Below are 21,655 nucleotides of genomic sequence, written 5' to 3' on the forward strand. Positions count from 1 at the left end.
AGGATCAACCTGAAAGACGGAAATAATACTAGCGAGCTGATAGCATCTCGATACGCATTGTAAATCTCTTGCAACATTGTCTTCATTCCTGCCCGAGGCGATTTGTATCTCCACCGTCAACATCTTCTCTGAAATTCATACATCTAGCTGAACTTCCACTGGCCGTTGAAGGCCTTCCCTTTTTTGAGATCCGCATCTATCCTTGCCGCGATCCTTTCTTTGCCGCGTACCGCCACATCCATCTCTATCGGGATGAAGTTGTATCATGTGTCCCACAATCTCAAGACGTCGGTATCGATACTTGCGCAACACCATCAACGACCTTCGCGATCGCCGCATCTTCTCCAACGTCAGCAACTCCGTTGGCCAGCTCTTTTTCTTCCTGGCCCCCTTTCGCGCTCTTTTCAACACCTCCAGCTCCAGCCGCAGCCGCAGCCTTTTGAGCCGCCTTCTTGGCCTTGGTCTTTTCCTTCTGAGCTGCTTTCTTCGCAGCAGCCTCTGCCTCTTCTTTCTTCTTCTTCTCCCTCTCTGCTTGGTTTCCGCCGAAGTACTCACGCCATTCATCGGCCTTCTTCTCATCGATTTTTGTAAAGAGATACTCTGCCTTGCCAATCTTGTGTCCCGGTTTTATATAAGTGGGCACCCAACCATCTGCAATGTCTTCCTCGGACGGTATCTGCAAGAACGGGAGGTCGAGTTGTTTCCGTATCGACGCACATGTTGCCGGAAGATATGGTTCGAATATGGCAGAGCAGAGGTAGATGAGATTGATAACAGTTCCCACAACTGCTGCAGCAAGAGTAGGATCACTCGCAATGAGTGAATTGTCAAGGCGATGAGCTTGGATTAAGCCATTTCCCGCTTCTGCAATCTTCATGGCAACGAGGAGTCCGTTACGGAGGTGCACAGCCTCCATTTCTGCGAGATATTGTTTGAGAAGGCCGGTGACTTCAGCTAGGTGTTCCTTGAACGATGACGGCAGATTTTGAGGATCAAAATCCGGTATGATCCCAGAGTAGGCCTTCGGGGAATTGACTAATTTGATGACTCTGTTAACGAAATTCCCAAGCTTAGCGAGGAGCTCCGAGTTATTGCCATCGATGAATGACCGCCATTCAAACTGCGTGTCCCCTGATTCTGGTCGGTTCTTGAGGAGATAATATCTCCAGACATCTGGCGGTACGCCGGTCTCTTTTGCGTTGTTCCCAAACACACCTATGCCGCGGCTCTTGCTGAATTTGCCGTTTTCGTAATTGAGGTATTCTGTTGATGAAAGATGGTGCAACATAGTCCAAGCCTCCCCCGTCCCTAGCTGACACCCAGGGAAAACAACAGAATGAAAAGGCACGTTGTCTTTGCCCATAAACTGGTATAGTTGAACATTTTTCGGATTCTTCCACCATTTTTCCCACTCCTCTGTGTAGTTGGCGGTGATGGACGGGTATCCAATACAAGCCTCGAACCAGACGTAGAAGACTTTGTGCTCGTATCCCGGCAGAGGGACAGGCACACCCCAAGCTAGATCTCGAGTGATACCCCTCTCCTTCAGACCTTGTTTCAACCATGACTCTGTGATGACTTTGGCACTTCGTGACCACCGGCCATTCTCGATCGATTGTTTCGAAAACTCTTCGATCTGGCCCTGTAGCTCGTCAAGGCGTAGATAGGTATGTTTTGTCTCTCTTGTCACAGGAGTTGCACCGTCGACTTTGCATCGAGGGTTGATCAAGTCCAGTGGATCAAGAAGACTGCCGCATTTGTCGCACTGGTCGCCGCGAGCATCGTCATAACCGCATTTCGGGCACGTGCCTTCGACAAATCTATCTGCTAAGAATTTCCCATGCTTTTCGCAGAAAGGCTGACTGTTGACATGCTCAGTAAGATGGCCTGCTGCGTGGAGTTTTAAAAAGATAGCTTGTGAGATCTCTGTGTGCTGTTTGGTAGGAGTTCGGCCAAAGATGTCGAAGCCCAGCTCGAACCATTCGTAGATTTCTGCATGGATTTTATTGTATTTTGCGCATAGCTCTTCTGGGGTGACTCCCTCCTCAAGAGCCTTTGTCTCCGTGGCGGTTCCGTACTCGTCAGTGCCGCAGACGAAAAGCGTTGGTCGTCCGCGCGCTTTGTTGTACCTGGCGAAGACATCGGCACTGAGCACGCTGCCGACGATGTTGCCTAGATGAGGCACCTAGCCGAAAATATTAGCCAGTATTTTGCGCATGTTACCTGATTGGACTTACATTGTTAACGTAGGGCAATGCAGAAGTTATGAGGATGTTTCTCTGGCCCTCTTGAGGGAGGATCTTCTCGGTGCCCATGGTGGACCACGTGGGCTTTGATCGCGGGCGGCAGGGTCGGTGCAGGTGTTGTTAAAGGACTTCGAAGAATCGACGCAAAGTCAACTTATCGAAAGTTGATTGTCTGTGCGTTGAGTCAACCAAGAGCTTGCCGCATGTGGTGGTCGCATACAAATAAGACACTGGTCTGGAATTTGAGGGAGTGGAGGAGTCACAAAATCTCCCCGCCCGCCGCAGCGCAGGCGAATGCCGAGGCGCTAAGACTGATGCTTATTTTTAAGCCTCATTGTGTGCTTTCAATATTCCTTCCCCCCCCATCTCCCTCCTTCCGCCTGCCTCTCAGTCACGCGATGTCTTTAGATACTGCAGCGAGTTCATTCTAGTATCTTCTCGAAATCCTAACAAACCAACAGTCCATTAAGCAGCTTCTCTATTTGGTACTTCGTCTTGCCTGGCACTTTCGACTCATCCGGCTTGAAGACATATTTTGCAGTATGGCCACGGATCCACTTGATCAGCTTCTCGAACTCGAGAATGACTACTATAAAGAAGGTTATGATGCTGGTGCAGCTGATGGCGCTTATGCCGGCATGGTTGAGGGCAAAGTGTTCGGGATTGAGAAGGGGTACGAAAAGGCAATCGAACTCGGGAGACTACATGGACGTGCCCTGGTATGGCGAGAACGATTATGCCTCGGGAAGAAAGGGGGTTCTGAAGAAACATCAGAGTCTCAGGCTGCTCATTCTTCAGGACTAGGAGACATCATCCAGAGTCTTTCGCAGCTGTCGGACAACACCCGCTTCCGACGGCATGTTGAAGGTCTGTACCATTCTTCCGACGGCGCAACTGTTGCAAAAGCCAATTCGGACGAGGCGGTGACCGAGTTTGACGACCGGGTTGCAAGGGCACAAGCAAAGGCTAAGGTCATAGCCAATATTGTTGGAGAATATCTCAACTCTACCCCAACCTCAAACGTCGGCATTGAAGATGCCACCGGTTTGAAAGCTCGACATTGACGAAGGGTCATTTGGCTTCTAAACTTGATTCGACACGGAGGCTGCCAGTCTCTCAGACGTGGTGGAATGCTGTTGACCCCCATGGCTCTGGGCCCCTGCACCGGGCGGCAGTTGGTTCCCGGTGACTTTCTCCCAGGCTTCCCCGCAAAGTGTTACCACTCCCCCATTTGTCTAACAGCCAGTTGCCGTTTAGGCACTCCCTAGCGGGTATGCAATGCAGATCCGCCACACTCTTTCACACCTTTCTCCCACAAAACCAGGAACGGATTGCGGGGGTGAGTAAGTTTCTCAGACCGTTTCTGGGTATGATACTATGAGGACTCTGAAAAGCGGACTATGACGCTCGCGCGACTGTTTGTTCTCCGCATCAGTTCTTACTTGGCTGACGATGGGAAATTGGAGTACCCCCGCAAGGTACGAGATAAATACAAAATCTACATCCATTGCCGACTCTTAGCAAAAGCTCTGTGACTCTTCTTACGCCCCCCGAACACATACTTCACAATGAACGCAATCAAAAGCTTTCTGTCACTATCATTGGCCGCTGTGGCCCTGGGCCAAATTCAACCATCCGGCGTGACGAGGCCAATCGTGCAGGATTGTGGTTTTAATGGAACGGTAGTGTGTGTGAATAAATATGTCAGTTTTCTCTTCTTTTCAAGAAGCCGCGACTCATGGAAATCAGGGTGCTGTGTTGCCTTATCACTTTAACCGGTCCATCTCCGACAATAACGCCGATTACGATTTCAGAAACACAAGCGTAGGAAACGCCTCGACGTTTGATCTGCTCGACGGCGCGAATTTTGTTGTCTTCGACCGACAGCGTGGCATGCAGTATCTGGGATCAAACCCGAGTTACGAGTTCATGTTCGCAGTCTCAAAGGCCGTCCATGAAGCTCCTGTCTATGCTCCAGAGCAGAATCTGTTGTTCATCTCCCAGTTGGCACCCCCTGCCGGCGTTCTACCTCAGCTCGTTGTGAACTTAAATGATGATCCTCCAACGCTGAGCGAGTACGAACCAAATCCACCTATCTATGCTCCGAATGGCGGCACTTTCCGCAACGGTCTTATTGTTTTTGGCGCCAGCGGAGGCAACAATAGCATTGGTGGAGGGGAACAGAGAGCCTCGATTCGAACCGTGGATCCTGCCACGAATCGTTCCACTGTGCTCTTAAACAACTACTTCGGATTCTACTTCAACACGATAGACGACTTGGCTGTTCACCCTACGTCGAGGGATATCTTCTTTACCGACCCCGATTACAGTTGGTTCAATGCCTTGACAGACACTGCCCCACAACTCCCGACTGCAAGTTACCGCTTTAATCCCAGTACAGGAGCTACGTTCCTCATAGAGGATACCCTGGAGCAGCCAAACGGCATCGCATTCTCCCCAGACGGTTCAACTCTGTACATCTCAGATACAGGCGCTGTGACGGGGACTATTGATCCTCGACTCGGCAGCCAGGGTACCACCTTCAACACCACGGGCAAACGGGCCATCTATGCTTGGGACGTGTCGAATAATGGCACTAGAATCTCGAACAAGCGCGCCTTTTACCTTGCGCAGGACTGGGTTCCAGATGGACTAAAAGTGTCACAAGAAGGCCTTGTGCTCACGGGCTCGGGTCACGGTGTCGATGTACTGGACGATGTCGGCCAGCTTCTCATCCGCATCCAAACCAATTATACGGTCCAAAATTTTGCATGGACAGGAGAGAACCTCACCACTTTGTGGCTTATGGGAAATAGCGGCATCAGCAAGGTCGAGTGGAATATCACCGGGCAAAGACTGACCTAGCGGGGCGGTATGTACGTATTATCCATGGTCAAGACTAGCTTGATGAGCCCGAGATGTGTTGTTCGGAATCAGGGCAGTCCAAGTGATGAAAGCATTATACACAAGGCATATCTAGATTCTTTAAAACGCCCAATGCAATGCGACTGCTACTTTGGCCACTGTGTCCGTGACGGTAGAAGGAATCCTGACATTCTCTGTCATCCTTTCAACGCCGTCCTTCATGCCCATATTCCGGAAGGTTAAACTCGACCGTACCAATTTCGCTGAATCCGTACCGGTCGTACAGTCGCCGGTCCTGTTCAGAGGCCTGGAGATAGCATGACAAAGGCGTTGTCTCTGACATGTCGATTTCCCATCTCACTAGGAGGCCTCCCGCGCCTCGTCTTCTCTGCTAGCCGTCAGTGACCAGCAATGCTAATACTGCGAGCCCAAAACGTCAGAATTTATCTTTCTCTCCTTCTGTGAATCTCCTTTCGCCTCCTTCGTCACGGTTGGATTTGTCTCAAAGAGTTCGACTTACGTGCGTGCGGGTGCTTGCCTATTCGCCATTACAACGAGAGAAATACCCATGCACAGCTTTCCCCAAGAGTCCAAACCGATCCACCTCCATCTCCGACTGCTTCATGGGCCGGCGCCGCTGCGCGAGGTCGGGACTGAGTTTCGACCACCTTCAAGTGATTCACGTTGAGACTGCTGTCGAGGCCCCTGTGCAGCGAGGCTTCTTGATCTTGAGCACATCCTGGGTGCGCGGGTAATCTGCCGATGGCGAGACTCCCGAGGCTCGCAAAGCGAAGGGTAACACACTGAGCTGCATCTTGGTGCTTTACTGGTAGTAAGACCAGCGTCATGTTGCAGATATGGCCCAGGAAGGGGAATAAGTAGACCGTATTTTTTGGATTTGCGACGAGATACGCCCTTTGGCGTCCACTCCAGTGACTGCGATGATGCTACTAGGCTATTATCTAGGCTGTAACAGTCAGCTAAAACACTAGCGAGGGAGACGAAGGGATCCTACTGAATAGTACAAATACCAAGGCGGATTCAGGTCCATTTATCGATTGATTTTCTGGCTAGCTTGTTGATGTGAGAAGTCGACGAACCGTCTCTGTAATATGCGAAGATCTAGCGGACCTTTCGCGACATGACCTCGATAGGCAGCTGGTTGAGTCACCCCATATTTGCCTTACCTCTCATTGCTGTCTATACTGGGAATATAATCTAAGTCTTCCGAAATGTTTCGAAAGCCGTACTCCATGGACCCCCGACCCTCCCTCGCGATTCCCTCCCCTTGGGGCGACTCATCACGTGACGAGGCTATGAATTCAAGGGGATAAATGTGATCCCGTACGAGTTTTGACGGCGTGTGGAAGTTGTGTGCCCATATTCAGATCTATCTCAATCCCATAGTATTATTCGCCTCCGAGGACGGTTCAGTGCCAAATCACTTATGGAAGCGTCGTCCCAGCGCTTCTGTTGAACTAGTAGTGTCTCAACAATTACAATTATAATCACAATAGATCATTTTGTCTGTCCATACTCTCCGTAAGAATGTCCCTATTTGCTTATATACAAATAGCCTTATTCCTATAGGATTCTCCCAAGTCTTATCATCTCTCCCTCATAGTAACATCTTCGGCGAGCCTTGGTCAGAATATGTAATTAAACCGTCTGGAACGGCGGCCGTTGTTCAGGACCGCCAGTGACCAACAGGAGGATCGTCGACGTTTTATGTCAGTACCACCAAGGAGGCGACACGGCTTTCCCGATTTGTTTCGCAAATCTCTTCTGCTCCCTCTTGTGTACCTTCGCTCTCGCCAGCGCCTCTTCAGCCTCCGCTACCTCTGGATCGCATTCTTCGGCACCAGCGGGAGCTGCCTGCGCCTGGCGACGGGCTGCCTGCTCCATAAGCTGGTAGTTCTCCCCGTACTCTGCCCGTGTCGACCTCATCCGGTCCTCCTCTCTCCTCCTTTTCGCAGCCTTTGCCTTCTTCAGCCGCTCTCCAGCAGCAGCGACCTCTGGATCCGAATCAATACTCGGATCCGCGAAGAAGTCGATGACCTTGGCGAAGCCCTTGTTGATCGAGTTTTGGCCGCCGTAGGCAGTCAGCATTTCAGTAATCTCTAGCCATTCTGCTTTGTCGACACACTTTTTGCACCCATGCTTCGGGCTCGAATGACTGCACACCCTGCCGCGGATGAAGGCAACAGGCGACAATCCAGCCCCAATACTCTTGTCCGCGTCGGCTCCATGTTCAAGCAAGAAGGCAACGAGGCCTTTATGCGGCTTGCCATCTCCATGTAGCAATACGTGTCCCAGCGGTGTCGAATCGCCTATGCCGTGCTTGTGATTAATGTCTGCACCACGGTCTAGAAGCAGCACAGCCGTCTCCATCTGGTTGGCCATGAGGGCTCCGGTGAAAGCGGTATTGTACTTCCCTCCTTTGGCGTCTACCTGGGCTCCTCGGTCCAAAAGAAGCTTTACCGTCTCGATCTCGCCACAGGAGGCAGAGTTGTAGAGAGCAGTGCTAGACTTGGAGTCCGGACGGGCGTCAGGATCTGCACCTTGATCCAGTAAGGATAGAATTTTGGTGCGGTCCCATGGCGGCGTGTTTTGCAGTTTCGAATCTACATCCTTGCACTGATGTTTGCTGAGCGTGTTGCGGTACATTTGTGCCCGATGAGTAGCGACCTGAAGTTCATGCTGGCGTACACGACGCGAGTTCTCTTCTAAGTTTGTCTCGTCGGCACTGTGTACAACAGGGGAAGTTCGAGCTGTCTCGGTAGTAGCAGTTAAGCCGAGACTTAAGCTGGGGGTCTTTTCTGCTAATCCGGTACTTTCTTTCGGCACTAGTCCAGCACTCAGAAGACTTGTAGGCACTGAGGGGGTTGGCGTGTTGATTATGACCGCAGGCGTTGTAGGTGCACCTTGAGATAACTCCTTCATGATTTCGACACATTCGATGCTCATTTTGTCGATTGTTGGTTTTCCACAGAGTGGCCACAGGTGCTCGTCCCAGAATGACTGTACGTTCATGCGATCGAGAAGGTCAGAAATGTCCTCTTTCAAGCTAGTAGCATCCCCTAACAGTTTTTGGAACATGTTAATTGCTGTCGCAGAGGCCCTCTCGGGATGGCTACGAGTATCGCTGCGCCATTGCTCGACCATATCAAGGAGCGCCTGCATTTGCCAGTGCAGGGGCTCAACCTCCCGATCAGTGCAGTCATGATGCCTAAGCAGTGCTTGGACATTCTCGATGTTGGTGATTGTGGTGGCTAATTTTCCAATGACTTTGAGACTCAGCTCCGCCATAGTGCAAAGTCCTAATAGTGCTTGTTGTCGACGAAGAAAATAGTGCTTGCCTTTGCAGCTTTGCCCAAATTCACGGTAAACACAGAGGAACATGAGCTGAAATACGATTATGATGGGAACAAGAAGTGGTCATACCATGGAGAGAGATAGTAGGTGGATCAGACCACGGGCGCCTCCCGTATTCGCCAAATGAACCCAGGAATCAGTGTGGCCTGACTGGGAACCATATCTAGAAATTCTGAAAACGAGTGCCAGCGAAGCTGGGTTTGAGTTGGATGCATGTACTTGGTAGAGTGTCGTGTGCCTCTATCTAGCACGGTCGAATTAGCCCTAGCTTGAGAGAATCACTGGCAGCAGAACCCGTGTCAGAAGATCTGGACCAAGTCCAACGTCGTCGGTACAGACTGATTTCATGTACTAAGTTGACCAGTGACAGTAATCCAAGTATAGAGAGATACCGTCTTCGCCGATACGCTCGCTATCTTTTCTGCGGTCCCGGGAATGCTGGAGTGACGTTGTTCGTCGGAACTTCTAATTGCGTTTGCTAACGCTGGGGCGCTTCTATCTGCTTTCACGCCAGGTTACCATTTATCTGTCACCAAAATCCCAAATCTTGATAATATTAATTGTAGACTTTGGATAGATAACTCACTCAAAGGACCGGCTTTAATAAACTGTCGCACAGAATCTAGAGGACCCCGTCGCAGAGAAGATGGAGCGTTGTCCGGGGAGGGATCGGGATTTGGGAGTGGCTCTCGCTCCACGCACCTTCCTTGCTCGAGCACCTAATTTGGACTTCGGTTTTTCTCTGTTCGTTCCTCTTGGCGGAGATCCTGGGGTAGTATTGCATTCATTCTCAAGTCCTAATACTTGCTCGCATATAACTAATATTGGCGTCCAACAGCTCCTGCACCGTAAGAAGGTGCCAGATCCCCCGTAACTAGTATGATGTACTGTTACCACCGCGGCAGCATAGGCGGCAGTCGATACAATGGAACCGTAACGGTCTGCCCGGACCTTTGAAAGACTTACCTTAGTCTGGGGATTTCCATTACCATCTCTCGTACGGGTAACAATACAACATCTGGGCTATTGTAGGACTTTTTTGATCATTGATGCTCTTGATATTCCACACAGAAGCAATGTTAAATCAGAGAACAGATAGCAAAATGGTCAATTCCAGTTTCGAACCGCTGCATGTACGAGTACGGCGTCAACGTCAGGGCAGGGCGGTGGCATGGTAAGACACTATGTTCATGCCTCGGGAGTCCGACGGCAGATGGGCCAGTGTACTTGGGATATCCAGAGAGGCCCAAGAATGCCAAGATCACAACCACGCAAAACTCACATCACAGCATGCCAGTCCTGCATGGTGGCAAGGTACAAGTCGCGTGTCACAGACATTGTTGGATGCAAGGGCCTGATTCTGGTGGTCTGAGGAGTGCCAATACCGTGTTGGTTGCAGGAGATTTGGTATCTGCACCAACAGGGCTCTTCGAGCGCAATGGAGAGGGGAAAGCACACCCTCTGAAGTCACTCCATGATGCTCCAGATGCTCTCTAGCAATTAACTCGGCTGTCAGAACATTGCGCTTGATGACTGAAGACGTCCTCCTGCCAAGTACTGTGGATGCCGAATCCGTCGGTCATCGCTCAGCGGAAAAGTGGAATGCATGTCGAACCACTTAGCCAAGAAGCTGGCTTGAAATGAGTCTCTTTCAATAGGCCTAGGTAGCTAAATAGTGCAGCCACACTGCCTGAAGGGGGAAAAAGAAGCGACAGAGCCGCCGGTTGCATATTGTGGTACGAGGCCACCCCCGAGGGCCGAGAACATGTCCTGTCCTGTGCTAGAAGGCTGCCATTAGAGAAGGATATCCAAGTCGCCATCCTGATCTCGTCGGCCGTCATAAGTGAGGCAGCGCTTAGAGTATGGACATGATTTTGCTGGTCGAATGTGGTTGATCCTGTAACGGAAACAAGGGGTAAAATTAAAGCTGAGTCGCGCAGAAGTGGATCGGGTGCAACCGGCACTAAATCCCCCGCGTCTCGCCTCAGAACCTTCAACTGACCTTCGTTCGCTATCCTGCAAAGGCTTTGACCGGTTCGAGATGTGAAATCAGGATTCAAGGAACTGCGGGCCATCATACGTTGAAGACAAGAAACAAGGGCTGCCCGAAGAAGAACGAAATCCACAAGGTTTCGAAATGGGTACGAATCAGGGTGAATCTGAGGAAACCCTCTTATTGAAGTGGCTATGTCTCAACAATTTGAGGTGGTCGTCCGTCTGTCTGTGTCCTATATCAGAGAATTGCTATTCGTTTGTATACAGGGGTAGCTGGGCAGGTATCTCTTCCTGGAAGATGTCCAGACTATTAGTCAACTTGAGAGAAATCCCTCATGCTGATCACGGTTCAGCACCAATAGGAGTGTCGATTCGACCGTCGAGTCAGGGGTGATGCGAATTTTGAATACTCTATGCTTTCTCTGTGAGAAGTGCCTACTGAGAAAGCCGTTTGGTGATATTTCATTGCGCTATGATTAGCAAAGAGCTACTCTCTTACATGGATAGCACCGAGAGTGCCAAAAGACGCGAAGTTTTGTCCAAGAGGTGAGAAATCCAAAGGTGAGAGTAAATAGACCGATACATAATTCATTTCATTGACGAAGTGCCGCCTATTGAGATCTGTACTCAAGAAGAATGCAACCAATGTTTATGAGCTCACCCTGTCACCGAAAATGCTAACCACTTCAGAGATATCGGGCGCCAAATAATTCTGTTCATCTAGGAAGGCATACGGAGCACCAGCCATATTATGCGGTCCATGAGAAAACGAGCGTACTGCTTTGGGGAAAAAAAAAAAAGGCTCGAGTCTGCTTATCTTTGACGCTTGTCGAGAGATGCTGGTCGACCCCGGCAAGACATGTCATGGTAGTCCGATTGTGTCGAGCGAAGAGAGCTAGGCAATCTTGCCCTCGATCTGTCTATTTTCGTCAATTACGAGAGCTATGACTATATCCTGGCATACGGACCAGACCTTTGGGTCGGTCGCGAGAGCTGGCGTGGTAAAATGAGTGCGAATATTGTTTAGAACGCAGCCGCGTTGGGGTGGGGATGATGCGAGTGTGCCGTAGCTGCCAGTCAAAACATGCGTACAATATCTCCATGTCCCCCTCAGTGCCTTGGTACACATATTGACCGAAGACACTGCAGTGCGCGTCAAGTATTGAGCCGATCAGGCGTCTCGTCCACTGGAGAAGAGTTAGTAAGAGGGGTGGATAAGGCGTTCCAACTCAAGTCGGAATGAGACGATGAAATGAGCCAAGGGGAAATGTACCTCTGGTAAGTGTGCGCTCATTAAGTCGACGAGAACTGTAGCATCTTGTTCCAAGTTGGAGTGACTGATTCTAGCATCTAGTTCTGGATCACAATGGCTGGGACAAAGGATCGGAGTCGAGTAAATCCCGAACTCGGGTCAAAATAGCTATGCCTTTGTTGCTCGTCTATTCGCCTAATGTCTCTGGGTCTTGCGGAGAATCCAGCAACGAAGGCGCCGTACTGGCCACAGTTTGACCTGACGTCTCCTTTGACCGTAGAGCCGTAGATCTTCTCGGATCGTGCTTCTTCAGCGCCACTTCCACCAGGCTGGGTAGGAAGGCAGACCATGCTGCATGAGTGGCCTCATTATAGCATGGGGCATTGGGGCAACAGAGTCCTCGTTCGAAGGGTTAAGGAAACCCGTGAGGATTTCCCGGGCCGATTACCGAAAGCTGCTTTTGCATTCTCAAGGAATGAATCGCTGCCCTATGATTCCCAGGTCCGGTATAGCTTGTGGCATCGGATGGCACAACATACCAGCAGATTTGCCGCAAACTCGTCTGGGCATCCCTCGGACGACCTGATCGTGTAGATGAACTGACTAAACACGTCACCCTTCTCGAAGGCAGGCCGTCTCCGCGAGGGATACAGCTCGAGGTTGTCTTCCACTCTTCCCTATTGCCCCACAGGGTTGTTCTGACTTGCGAGGTTGTTCATATTGTTCTGTGTATATGCAAATTGGTATGTTTTTGTTCGTTGTTGAGGACAATCATTTGGCTCTAAATCCTCGATTTCGGTACGAACTTTGGCGAAGCCTGCTCGTGTTTATGCGTTATCTCTTCGGCTTCCGCCGCTTCAAGCTTTCCCATGTTTCATACAGTGGGTGCTTTGTCATCGTGATGGTCGTATCCGGAGTCGTCACTTCAGGGATCGAGGCTCTTTTGATGATAGTCGATCGGTGTAGGCCATTGAGCGACAGAACCTTCTCCGTAGTCGCATTGTACTCAGCCAGAGGGATTTCTTGGTCGATGTCGTAGTTCAGGTTGAGCAGCTTGTTCTCTGCTTGTCGTTCAAAATCGAGGATGAAGGCGGACCTTGTATTGCTTCACCACAGCCAATAAACGGCGCGACAGGGCAAAAAGCATGCAGAATGCGTTCGCCGTCTCTTAAATAGCCGCTGGCTTCGATTTTCTAGGGCACACTGTGTAAAAGGTCGCTTGTTAGACCTAAATTAATATAGTCATCATTTTGTGCCTTACAACTGGATGGTATCTCGGGAGTCAGCTTGGAAAATGGGAAAGCTGATGACAGAAATGAGTTTGTGGAAGAGATTGCATGAGCCTCGTGACACTCTCGAACATCCTAGTGACTGTCCAAACTGCATCGTCTATCCTCTTGGGGACGCGGAGACGGGGGATAGATCCCAGACTTTTGATGCATTTAAAGGATGCTGATGATGAGAAGTTTTCTGGAAGGACAGAGCCAACAAAGTTGTATTTATATATACAATGAAGAAGCAAACAGAAGCAAGAAGAGCAAGGGAGAAGGGAGATACTCATACCTTGGAGAGAAGGCGTGGCCCCCATTCTCGCGAGACTGGACATTGAAAGAGAGAGAGATGATCCCGTGAAAACACAGTTGGGAGTCTTGACTGGAAACATCGAACAGTAATGGAACATCCGCGGTAGGAGGAAGTCTGAAACGCGCCGCGCCTGATAGGTGGTGAAGTCTCCCACAGTTCGAAGGCCGCTTCAAGGCCTGGGAAGATCGAGTTTGGGAATGCACTGCAGGTACTGACAACTGATGGGCAATCAGCATTTGGGCAAGGGATTTCAAAAGGGGACGTGACGTGAATAGAATGAACCGGAATGCACCACGACATGCAGCCACAAACACCCCAGATTCCGAGACCGAATTGAAGAATGCTTTTAATGCAGCACATCACCCGCTTCAAATCCGCTATTTCGGCCCCTCGATCAGGACTTTGATGGCCTTTCCGGCCTTCACATCCTCAAAGGCTTGCTCTGCATCATCGAAATTGACTTTCCTGCTAATCAACCGCTTGACATCGATCTTGCCACTGCTAGCCAGGTCCACGGCCATTGCATAATCGCCAGGGCCGTATCGGAAGCTGCCCTTGACTGTAAGCTCTTTGGTGCATGCAGCCATGATCGGGAAAGTAATCTCGTCTCGACCCATCCCACCTTGCACATAACTGCCGCCCATACGGAGGACGTGAATGGCCGTTTGAACGCTAGGTTCTGCGCCACTGGCATCAATAGCAACATCTGCTCCTGTTGGGAGGTCATTTTCGTCTTTCAGCCTCTGGGCATTTTCCGCCGCTGAGACTTTGGAGGGCACGAATGTTGATGTTGCTGCAAAGGATTTGGCGAACTCGAGTCGTTCGGTGTTAATGTCCACCGCGACAACCTTGCTAGCACCCAAGGCTTTAGCAACAGCGCAACAGAGAAGTCCTACAGGCCCAGCCCCAAAAACAACCACTGTGTCACCCTGCTTGAGTCCCGATTGTTTGGTGATATGTACTCCCACAGCAAGGGGCTCCATCAAAGCGCCCTCTTCTAGTGTCATATTGTCGGGCAGCTTGTAGCAGAAGTCCTCGGGAAGGACATAGTATTTTGCCAACGTACCATCGTACGGCGGAGTCGCTGCAAATGCCATGTCGGGACACAGATTGTATTTCCCTTCCTTACATCGCACGCAGTGCCGGCATGGAATACCTGGCTCCATCGCGACACGGTCTCCCTTTTCCAGGCTCTTGACACCAGATCCGACTTCTAGCACGGTCCCTGCGGACTCATGGCCAAGGACCATAGGCTCCTTGACCACAAAATGTCCTATTCTACCATGTTGCCAATAGTGAACATCCGAACCGCAGATCCCGGTGTAATTGACTTGAAGGAGGACGTCCCGAGGGCCTGTAAGCTTGGGTATGGGTCGATCTTCAAAGAATACGTCTTTGATCCCGCGGAGGACGAAGGAGTTGTTCTCCTGCGCGTCGTCAATGCTCCATCCCAGAGACACATCGGCAGTGACCTACCTTCGTTTGCGTTTCCGTGGCCATGGTCTAAGAGGAAGTGAGGAATGAACAGGAGACACGATCAAGTCGAAGCAAATGCGGGGTCTGAGAGTATATATAGAGATTGACAGGTGGAAGATCTGAATTTGTTGCTGCGGAAATCAGCTATGAAGGTGGCAGTTGTTCAACCTGCGGACCGCTTTCCACTGTAAGTAATGAGAGCCCATTGAACCACACAGAGGGGAAACACGAAGCCAGAGCATTGAGAAATTTAGCCTAAAGAGGGCACACTCAACAGCTGGAGGCGGTGCGGGGCATTGGTCTTTGGAGAGTCGCAGCACCACCACGACGAACCGGCATCGGGACAGCGCCATCCGAGTTTGGAGGAGGCTGATCAACAAAGTTCGGTATATGATATTCCGGGACAGCGGCTCAGTGGCCTGCTTCAATCTGGACAATCTTGTCGCAGTTGAGAAGTCCCAACGGGTCGTATGCTTGCTTCAGCTGCGTGCAGAGATCAGTCTCGACAACTCTGATGAGTTCACATGGCTCGGACTAACCTTTCGCATTGCGTCGACAGTTTCATCCCCGAGCTCTTCGCGGAGGTACTCGCGCTTCTTCAACCCGACGCCGTGCTCGCCAGTTACTGTGCCCTCCATGGCGATGGCACGACGGATCATCCGATGAACCAACTCTTCAGCGATCTTCTTTTCAGCGTCATTGTAGAGTAGGATGGCTAGAAATGGTCAGGTCTTGAAGAGAACGGTGCGGCGCAAGTTTCTTACTGTGAAAATTTCCGTCTCCCACATGCCCGCAGATGCCACCGATCAAGCCGCTGCTGGCCACATCATCGTGGGTTTCTTGAATGATGTCCGCCAGTCTGCTGATAGGGACGGCCTGTTTTGGGTCAGACTTGAAGCAGGGTGTTGAGATGGAACTACTTACTACATCGGTCGTCCAAACATGGTCAGTGCTGTTTTTCCGCATAGCCATGACACTCCAAAGGGCCTCTTTCCTAGCACTCCAGAGTTCAGCGGCCTCATCGTCGTTTTTGGCGAATTCGAAGCTCTTGTTGTGGGTCGCTTTGGCGATGTTCCGGATGATCTTGATCTGTTCCTTGACGCCTTCGTTTGTCCCGGCAAACTTGAAGAACAGGGTCGGAGCCTCCTGCCACGGCCTGCTGGTCATTCCGCTTTTGTTGATACAGCGCATTTGCACATCGTCCAAGATCTCCATTCCCGCGAGCTGAATGCCTTCACCAACAACTCTCGCGACACACTCAGCTGCTGCATGAATGGTGGGAAATGTAGCAACGGCGACCGACTGGCTTTTAGGGAGAACCGTGATCTTCAGAGTGGCTTCTGTGACAATACCGAGAGTGCCTTCGCTGCCGATAAACATTTGTGTCAAATTGTAGCCAGCACTTGATTTTCGGGGTCTCCTTCTTGTCTTGATGATGGTGCCGTCGGCGAGAACGACCGTCAGAGAGACGACCCAATCCCGCATGGTACCGTATCTGTAAGCGTTTGTTCCCGAACAGCCTGTGCCGACCATGCCCCCTATTTTTGCGCCTGGACCCGGATCTGGGGGGAAAAACATGCCATGTCCTTTTAGTTCTTCGTTGAGTTCTTCCCAGCCGAGAGCGGGCTGTACAACAATATCAAGATCTTGGGGTCTGAATTCCAATATCTTATCCATTCTTGCCATGTCGATGCATATGCCTCCTCGTGTGGGCGCAAAGTGGCCTTCAAGACTTGTACCGCCTGAGAGCGCGGTAACGGGGATCCTTCGTTCGTGGCACACCTTCATGATCTTGGAGACCTCTTCGGTAGTTGCAGGGTATACAATGGCAAAAGGTCTTTCATTAGGTTTAGTGGTGTAGGAGGACCATTCGGAACCGGAATGCGCTTCGAGGTCGTCGGGAACAGTCGAGACGTTATCCTTCCCCACGATTTGCGCAAAGTCAACCCAAGCGGCTTGCAAATTAGAGGTTCTAGTATCATGTTGGGGCGGCTGTGCTCGAGACAAAGGGGTCGTGGATGAGACATCCAAAGGTCGTTCTCCCCTCTTTCCAAGGTAGAATGCTGCGGCTGCGACGGACAGAATCACTTGTGTTGTTAGCAGAGAAGAGACAGGCGAGGGCCGAATGAGTACCAAAACTGAGACTGAGCGTTCTGCCCCCAGCGGATCCCCCGCGGGCGCTCGTCGCTCTTATGTATTGTTCCTCCGAAGCTCTTTCGCGCTTCAACCTGTCCGCGGTGCTCTGGTACAGCTGTCCTCGAAAGGACAAGTTTTCTTTGGGATCTCTGCCTTTATCTTCGAGCTTCGCGGGCGACCAGTGGAATGACCTCGTGGCCCAAGGAGCGAACCGACAGTGGCTTTCGCGCTCGGCGCATCGCAGGAGGGAGCCTACTGGGCGACCGAGTCGGGCGATTGACTTCATCGTGAGTGGCAGGCGAAGTGATCAAGAGGCGTCTGGTGCTGGTGTTTAATGCATCTTCGAGGGTGTCTGATAGATATAAAGACTGTATCAAGCTCGCTGTCAAGGAGAGGGTAGCGACACGAAATTGACCGCCGGTACGAATCGCGGAGAAGTTGTGGGAGGAGTCGAGAACAACGCTGCATCCAAGGTGCATGAAAGGTGCGTCTCAATGGATCAAGATGCAAATGACGATGTTTCCCCGAAGCCGCGGGACCCCAAAAAACCCCGGAATCTGAGAAGTCCGATCACAGGGAATCGAGGAGTCTCCTGCGCCCAGCACCATCCCACCATCTCATCACTATCCTTTCTCACTCATCGTGTACTTTTGCTGCTTATGCTTGGGCGGTGGCACGCTTAATTTTCGGTACGGTCCTCGCACACTAGTCCGCTGGCAATGCCCAAGACCTGGCCAGTGCTCGCCTATTTGCAACGCCAGATAGACCTCACATATCCTTCGGAATCTTGAAATTCTCCCCGACCGGAAGCATGAGGATACGCTAGAGCTGAAGAGTTGCAGATACGACGCTGGTTCATTCCACTGCCCAAAGATCTCGGTGAGACGGAGAGACACTCGGGCGTTTAGACTTGACACTGCTACACTCCTTGACTAGAAAAGATGTGGTTGGAAAGAGAATGTTAACCGCGTTGACTCCGCGATTGAGAAGGCCGTGGACAAGAAGATCTCCAAGAATGTCTCACACCACCCGTACAGAACGCCCGCTCAATGGAAAAAGATCATGCACACTTCTACACCATTGCTATCAATTCTGCGACAATTCAACGGCAGTACGGAAAACTAATGTTCATCTGCGGGGAGCATTGGAAGTGCCAGGCCGCGCCAGCAGGATTTGCAGAGCCGTCCAAAGCGCATTGCTGACTGTAGGGCCTTTCAAAACATAACTATCGCACCAAATCACTCAAACCACTGACGAGCCGGGCATGGCTCTTTCTTTACGCGAGCTGTTTCATTGACATGCCTTTTGCGAAATGTGCCTGACCACGATGTCTGATTCTTTCACGAGGTCAAATGGTGGTATTGAAGACCTGATGCTGCCTCCCACTCGTTGTAATCATCAGGAACCTTCAAGCGACCTCGTCAGGTATTTCCGAGTCACAATACAGATTGTTATAATTTCAGCACAGGTTGTTCGGGTCCAAATAGGTCAGTTTCGCCTGTTGCAATGGAAACTCCGGTGTTGGCATCACAGATATGACTTGATGGTGTCGATAGTCTGGGTAGGGTATCATCATCAGTGCTCAGCAGAATTCCGCTGGTGGAAGTCGTTCAAATGTCTGCCCGTATTGGCGCCTCTCCTCTTACTACTAACTTGCATCTGTTTCAGCAGGACAAACCATTGCATGGCGTATCGCAGTCGGCGAGGCTGTGCTGAGTTGATCGAGTGTTGATAAGCAATGAGGCCTCTGCTCCAGCACCGCTTCCCATCTTACCACCACGGCACCTCCAGCCACAAGCGGCCCCTACCTAGTGAGTATCTTGCTCTTCCGATAAAGCAGAAACCAGGATCAGGCGGAGGACGTGGACTGAACGACCTGATCGAGCCCTTGTTCGTCCATTGAATCGATGGGGTCGTCAAATACGCTGTGTCAAATCGAATGTGGAGTTGTACGTTTCCCAGAACCGGTACTGGGTCTAGGTTCATCGAAGGGCGCGAGACAAGCCCATCTGGACTGTGGCGATACGAAGCCCAGAGCGAGTTTTTACCAATGCCTGTCAGCCCATCCATCTGGAGCTCCCCGCAATTGTGGAACTGAGCCCAGCTTATGGCGTGATCCGATGCGCCGATATTATTATGCACCCATTATATATTTCCCGAGGTACAGCCTTTTCTTGCTTCTATGCTCCTTTGTGTTCAAATGCTAGATCGTTAGAAAAAGAAGAATTCTCTGTTGGTGTCTTCAAACCAATTCGCAACATCCATAATGTCTTTCTCCAGCGTCCCGATCCTGGATCTGTCTCTCGCGCGGGACCCGGCGACGAAAGCGCAATTCCTCGCCGATCTCCGCCATGCACTGCTTGAGGTTGGTTTCCTGTACATCAAAAACACAGGCATCCCGCCGGCTCTGGTCGACGAGGTTATTACGCTGGGGAAATCCTTCTTTGACCTCCCCGAAGAGAAGAAGCTGGAAATCGAAATGAAGAACGCGCCCTCGTTTCTCGGCTACAACAAGCTCGGCATGGAGATCACACGCTTCAAGACGGATTGGCGCGAACAGATTGACTTGTCGACACCGCATCCGATCCCGAGCCCAAACGATCCGTTGTACAGGAATCTGTTGGCGCCAAACCAGTGGCCCGATCCCAGCGCCCTGCCGCGGTTCAGGGAAGTGTACGAGGACTATATGTCGCGGATGGGCGATATGAGCATGGAATTCACAGGCCTGATCGCCGAGGCCATCGGTCTACCGCCAGACGCATTTGCGCAGTTCTTCGACGAGGCACAACAGCATAAATTGAAGATTGTCAAGTATCCCGACTTGGAGGAGCTGGGCGTGGAAGGGGAAGCGCAAGGCGTGGGGCCCCATAAGGACAGCATGCTCACGAGCTACCTCTTGCAAGCGAGCCATCACCGTGGACTGCAGGTGCAGAATGCAGAAGGGAAATGGGTCGACTGTCCGCCCATTGACGGGACATTTGTGGTTGCGATCGGACAGGGGATGGAGGCACTCACTCAGGGCGTTTGTCAGTCGACCACACACAGAGTGCAGAGTCCGCCTCGAGGGTCCGGTGCAAGGTACAGTATCCCGTTCTTCCAGGGCGTCAGCTATGACGCGACGTTCGAGAGTATGGACGTGCCGGACTCAGTGAAGCAATTAAGGCGGGACATCCTGGCGAAGAGGGGCGGCCAGAGGCTGGACGACATCGAGTTTACATTTATCAAGGGCATGTGGAGCCGACTGGGCGAGGCGACCTTGATGAACAGGATCAAGAGCCACCCGGACGTGGGTGAGAGATGGGTAAGTTGAAGGATGCCATACATAATACTCTGTACCCAGCCTTAGACTGACTTGACCGCGAACAGTATCCTGAACTGCTGAAGAAGATCCGCGCCGACCAGGCCGAGGAAGCAGCCAAGTTTGCCGCCGCCGAGGCAGCAGCAGCGACCAAGTCGACGTCGATTCCGGCCCAGCCGCAATCCATACAGGCGCATTAAAACGACAAGATAGAGATAAAGTCAAAATTCAAAAATGTGAAAGCGCTCCAAGATCGAGCGAGCTCCATTCCTGTCTCTCGCAACCGATGCTTTTCGTCGACGCTAGCAATCTATTAACAGGGCGTAGAAGCTGCATTGACAATGAATCCTTATCTTTTGAATGAACGAGCCACACGCCAGTCCGCACTCTCCACTTTCCTCGCACAAACCGTCATCATCTTCGATGTGCGAGCTCAGATCTAATTAGAGGGAGGGCTACACTGCCAACTGTGAATCGATACCCAACAGCCCACAACAGCCGCAGGGGTGCGAAACCATGTCAGAATACCAGGAGAGGGCATGCCCAACCTCTTCCTTTTATGACCACCTCTCCCTCTGTCTATATAGGTAGCCTACCTAGTCCTCTGTAGATAGACAATCCACAAGTTCCGCACTCTCAATCTCTGACAACTCGTTAGATTGAGCAAGGTGTCTTGGCTTCATGGCAGTTCTGACAGTGAGGGAGTGTGTAGATCATAGAGAGCGAAATGTCAGCTGGAAACTGGCCCATTCGGACAGGTTGTCATTTTGTATTTCCCATATTGAGGAGCTAATGGACTTTCTCTTTGTGATATACGTACGAGGCACAGCTTTTGTGAGTATCCACCTTGTCAGATCCCTGATCCCTGGTGTCATTGGAGCCTGTGTAGTAAGTGATCCCATAGCCCTACGCAACCATATGCAGCCCGAGCCCCACGGCGTTGGCCAGCCCTAGGCCAAGCCTTCCCCCTCTCGCCCCATTTACTCTTCCGAAATCGGCAAAAAAGGGTTGCAGAGAATTACTGGTCACGGCTCCTATTTTGCAACAACGAAGCCAAAAAAAGGGCAACACACTGCGAGTGAAGCGACCGCGGGAAGATTCGAACCTACAACGTGTTAATGATCAATTGGGCGAACCACCAGGCGCGCTGAACTCACTCCCAATCTTTGGTGTACACGTGACCGAAAACCAACGCCTTAACCATTAGGCCACGCGGCCAGATTCTCTGAGCAATTTTGTGTCAAAAATTTAACAATTTTAATATAATAACAAACTTTGTTAGAAGCGACTTCGAGGCGAAGAGCGGGGCGTTGCGTTTAGTTGTCATAGGCGGAAGGGCGGTGCGGTTCGTTACTCTAAAAGGACTCCAGTACCCCGGTTTGCCCGTTACGAAGTACGCTGCCTAGCTAACTATTAATACCTAGCGAG

General features: G+C 51.1%; 7 protein-coding genes and 1 pseudogene across 8 annotated transcripts; 3 read left to right on the top strand and 5 right to left on the bottom strand.

Annotated features, from left to right (window-relative positions):
• Positions 1-280: 280 nt before the first annotated feature.
• Positions 281-2,315, bottom strand: Z519_11224 (methionine-tRNA ligase; the record flags this gene model as incomplete). The annotated part of the gene is made up of 2 exons (XM_016768937.1): positions 281-2,185; positions 2,238-2,315. The coding sequence occupies 2 exons, from the start codon at positions 2,313-2,315 to the stop codon at positions 281-283; spliced, it is 1,983 nt and encodes a 660-aa protein (XP_016614783.1).
• A 473-nt stretch (positions 2,316-2,788) lies between these two features.
• Positions 2,789-3,310, top strand: Z519_11225 (uncharacterized protein; the record flags this gene model as incomplete). The annotated part of the gene is made up of 1 exon (XM_016768938.1): positions 2,789-3,310. The coding sequence occupies one exon, from the start codon at positions 2,789-2,791 to the stop codon at positions 3,308-3,310; it is 522 nt and encodes a 173-aa protein (XP_016614784.1).
• A 504-nt stretch (positions 3,311-3,814) lies between these two features.
• Positions 3,815-5,111, top strand: Z519_11226 (uncharacterized protein; the record flags this gene model as incomplete). The annotated part of the gene is made up of 2 exons (XM_016768939.1): positions 3,815-3,931; positions 3,996-5,111. The coding sequence occupies 2 exons, from the start codon at positions 3,815-3,817 to the stop codon at positions 5,109-5,111; spliced, it is 1,233 nt and encodes a 410-aa protein (XP_016614785.1).
• A 1,731-nt stretch (positions 5,112-6,842) lies between these two features.
• Positions 6,843-8,420, bottom strand: Z519_11227 (uncharacterized protein; the record flags this gene model as incomplete). The annotated part of the gene is made up of 1 exon (XM_016768940.1): positions 6,843-8,420. The coding sequence occupies one exon, from the start codon at positions 8,418-8,420 to the stop codon at positions 6,843-6,845; it is 1,578 nt and encodes a 525-aa protein (XP_016614786.1).
• A 5,274-nt stretch (positions 8,421-13,694) lies between these two features.
• On the bottom strand, positions 13,695-14,817 carry Z519_11228 (D-xylulose reductase A; the record flags this gene model as incomplete). The annotated part of the gene is made up of 2 exons (XM_016768941.1): positions 13,695-14,744; positions 14,794-14,817. 2 exons carry the CDS (start codon positions 14,815-14,817, stop codon positions 13,695-13,697), a joined length of 1,074 nt encoding a protein of 357 aa, XP_016614787.1.
• A 387-nt stretch (positions 14,818-15,204) lies between these two features.
• On the bottom strand, positions 15,205-17,215 carry Z519_11229 (glycolate oxidase, subunit GlcD; the record flags this gene model as incomplete). The annotated part of the gene is made up of 5 exons (XM_016768942.1): positions 15,205-15,276; positions 15,333-15,508; positions 15,558-15,669; positions 15,718-16,880; positions 16,927-17,215. The coding sequence occupies 5 exons, from the start codon at positions 17,213-17,215 to the stop codon at positions 15,205-15,207; spliced, it is 1,812 nt and encodes a 603-aa protein (XP_016614788.1).
• A 1,980-nt stretch (positions 17,216-19,195) lies between these two features.
• Z519_11230 (uncharacterized protein) lies at positions 19,196-20,427 on the top strand (the record flags this gene model as incomplete). Its single annotated transcript, XM_016768943.1, has 2 exons — positions 19,196-20,230; positions 20,296-20,427. 2 exons carry the CDS (start codon positions 19,196-19,198, stop codon positions 20,425-20,427), a joined length of 1,167 nt encoding a protein of 388 aa, XP_016614789.1.
• An 884-nt stretch (positions 20,428-21,311) lies between these two features.
• Z519_11231 lies at positions 21,312-21,445 on the bottom strand (annotated as a pseudogene). The gene has a single exon. The product of its transcript is annotated as a tRNA-OTHER (tRNA).
• Positions 21,446-21,655: the final 210 nt, after the last annotated feature.

The sequence above is a fragment of the Cladophialophora bantiana genome (assembly GCF_000835475.1).
Source record: "Cladophialophora bantiana CBS 173.52 unplaced genomic scaffold supercont1.21, whole genome shotgun sequence".
Taxonomy (NCBI): domain Eukaryota; kingdom Fungi; phylum Ascomycota; class Eurotiomycetes; order Chaetothyriales; family Herpotrichiellaceae; genus Cladophialophora; species Cladophialophora bantiana.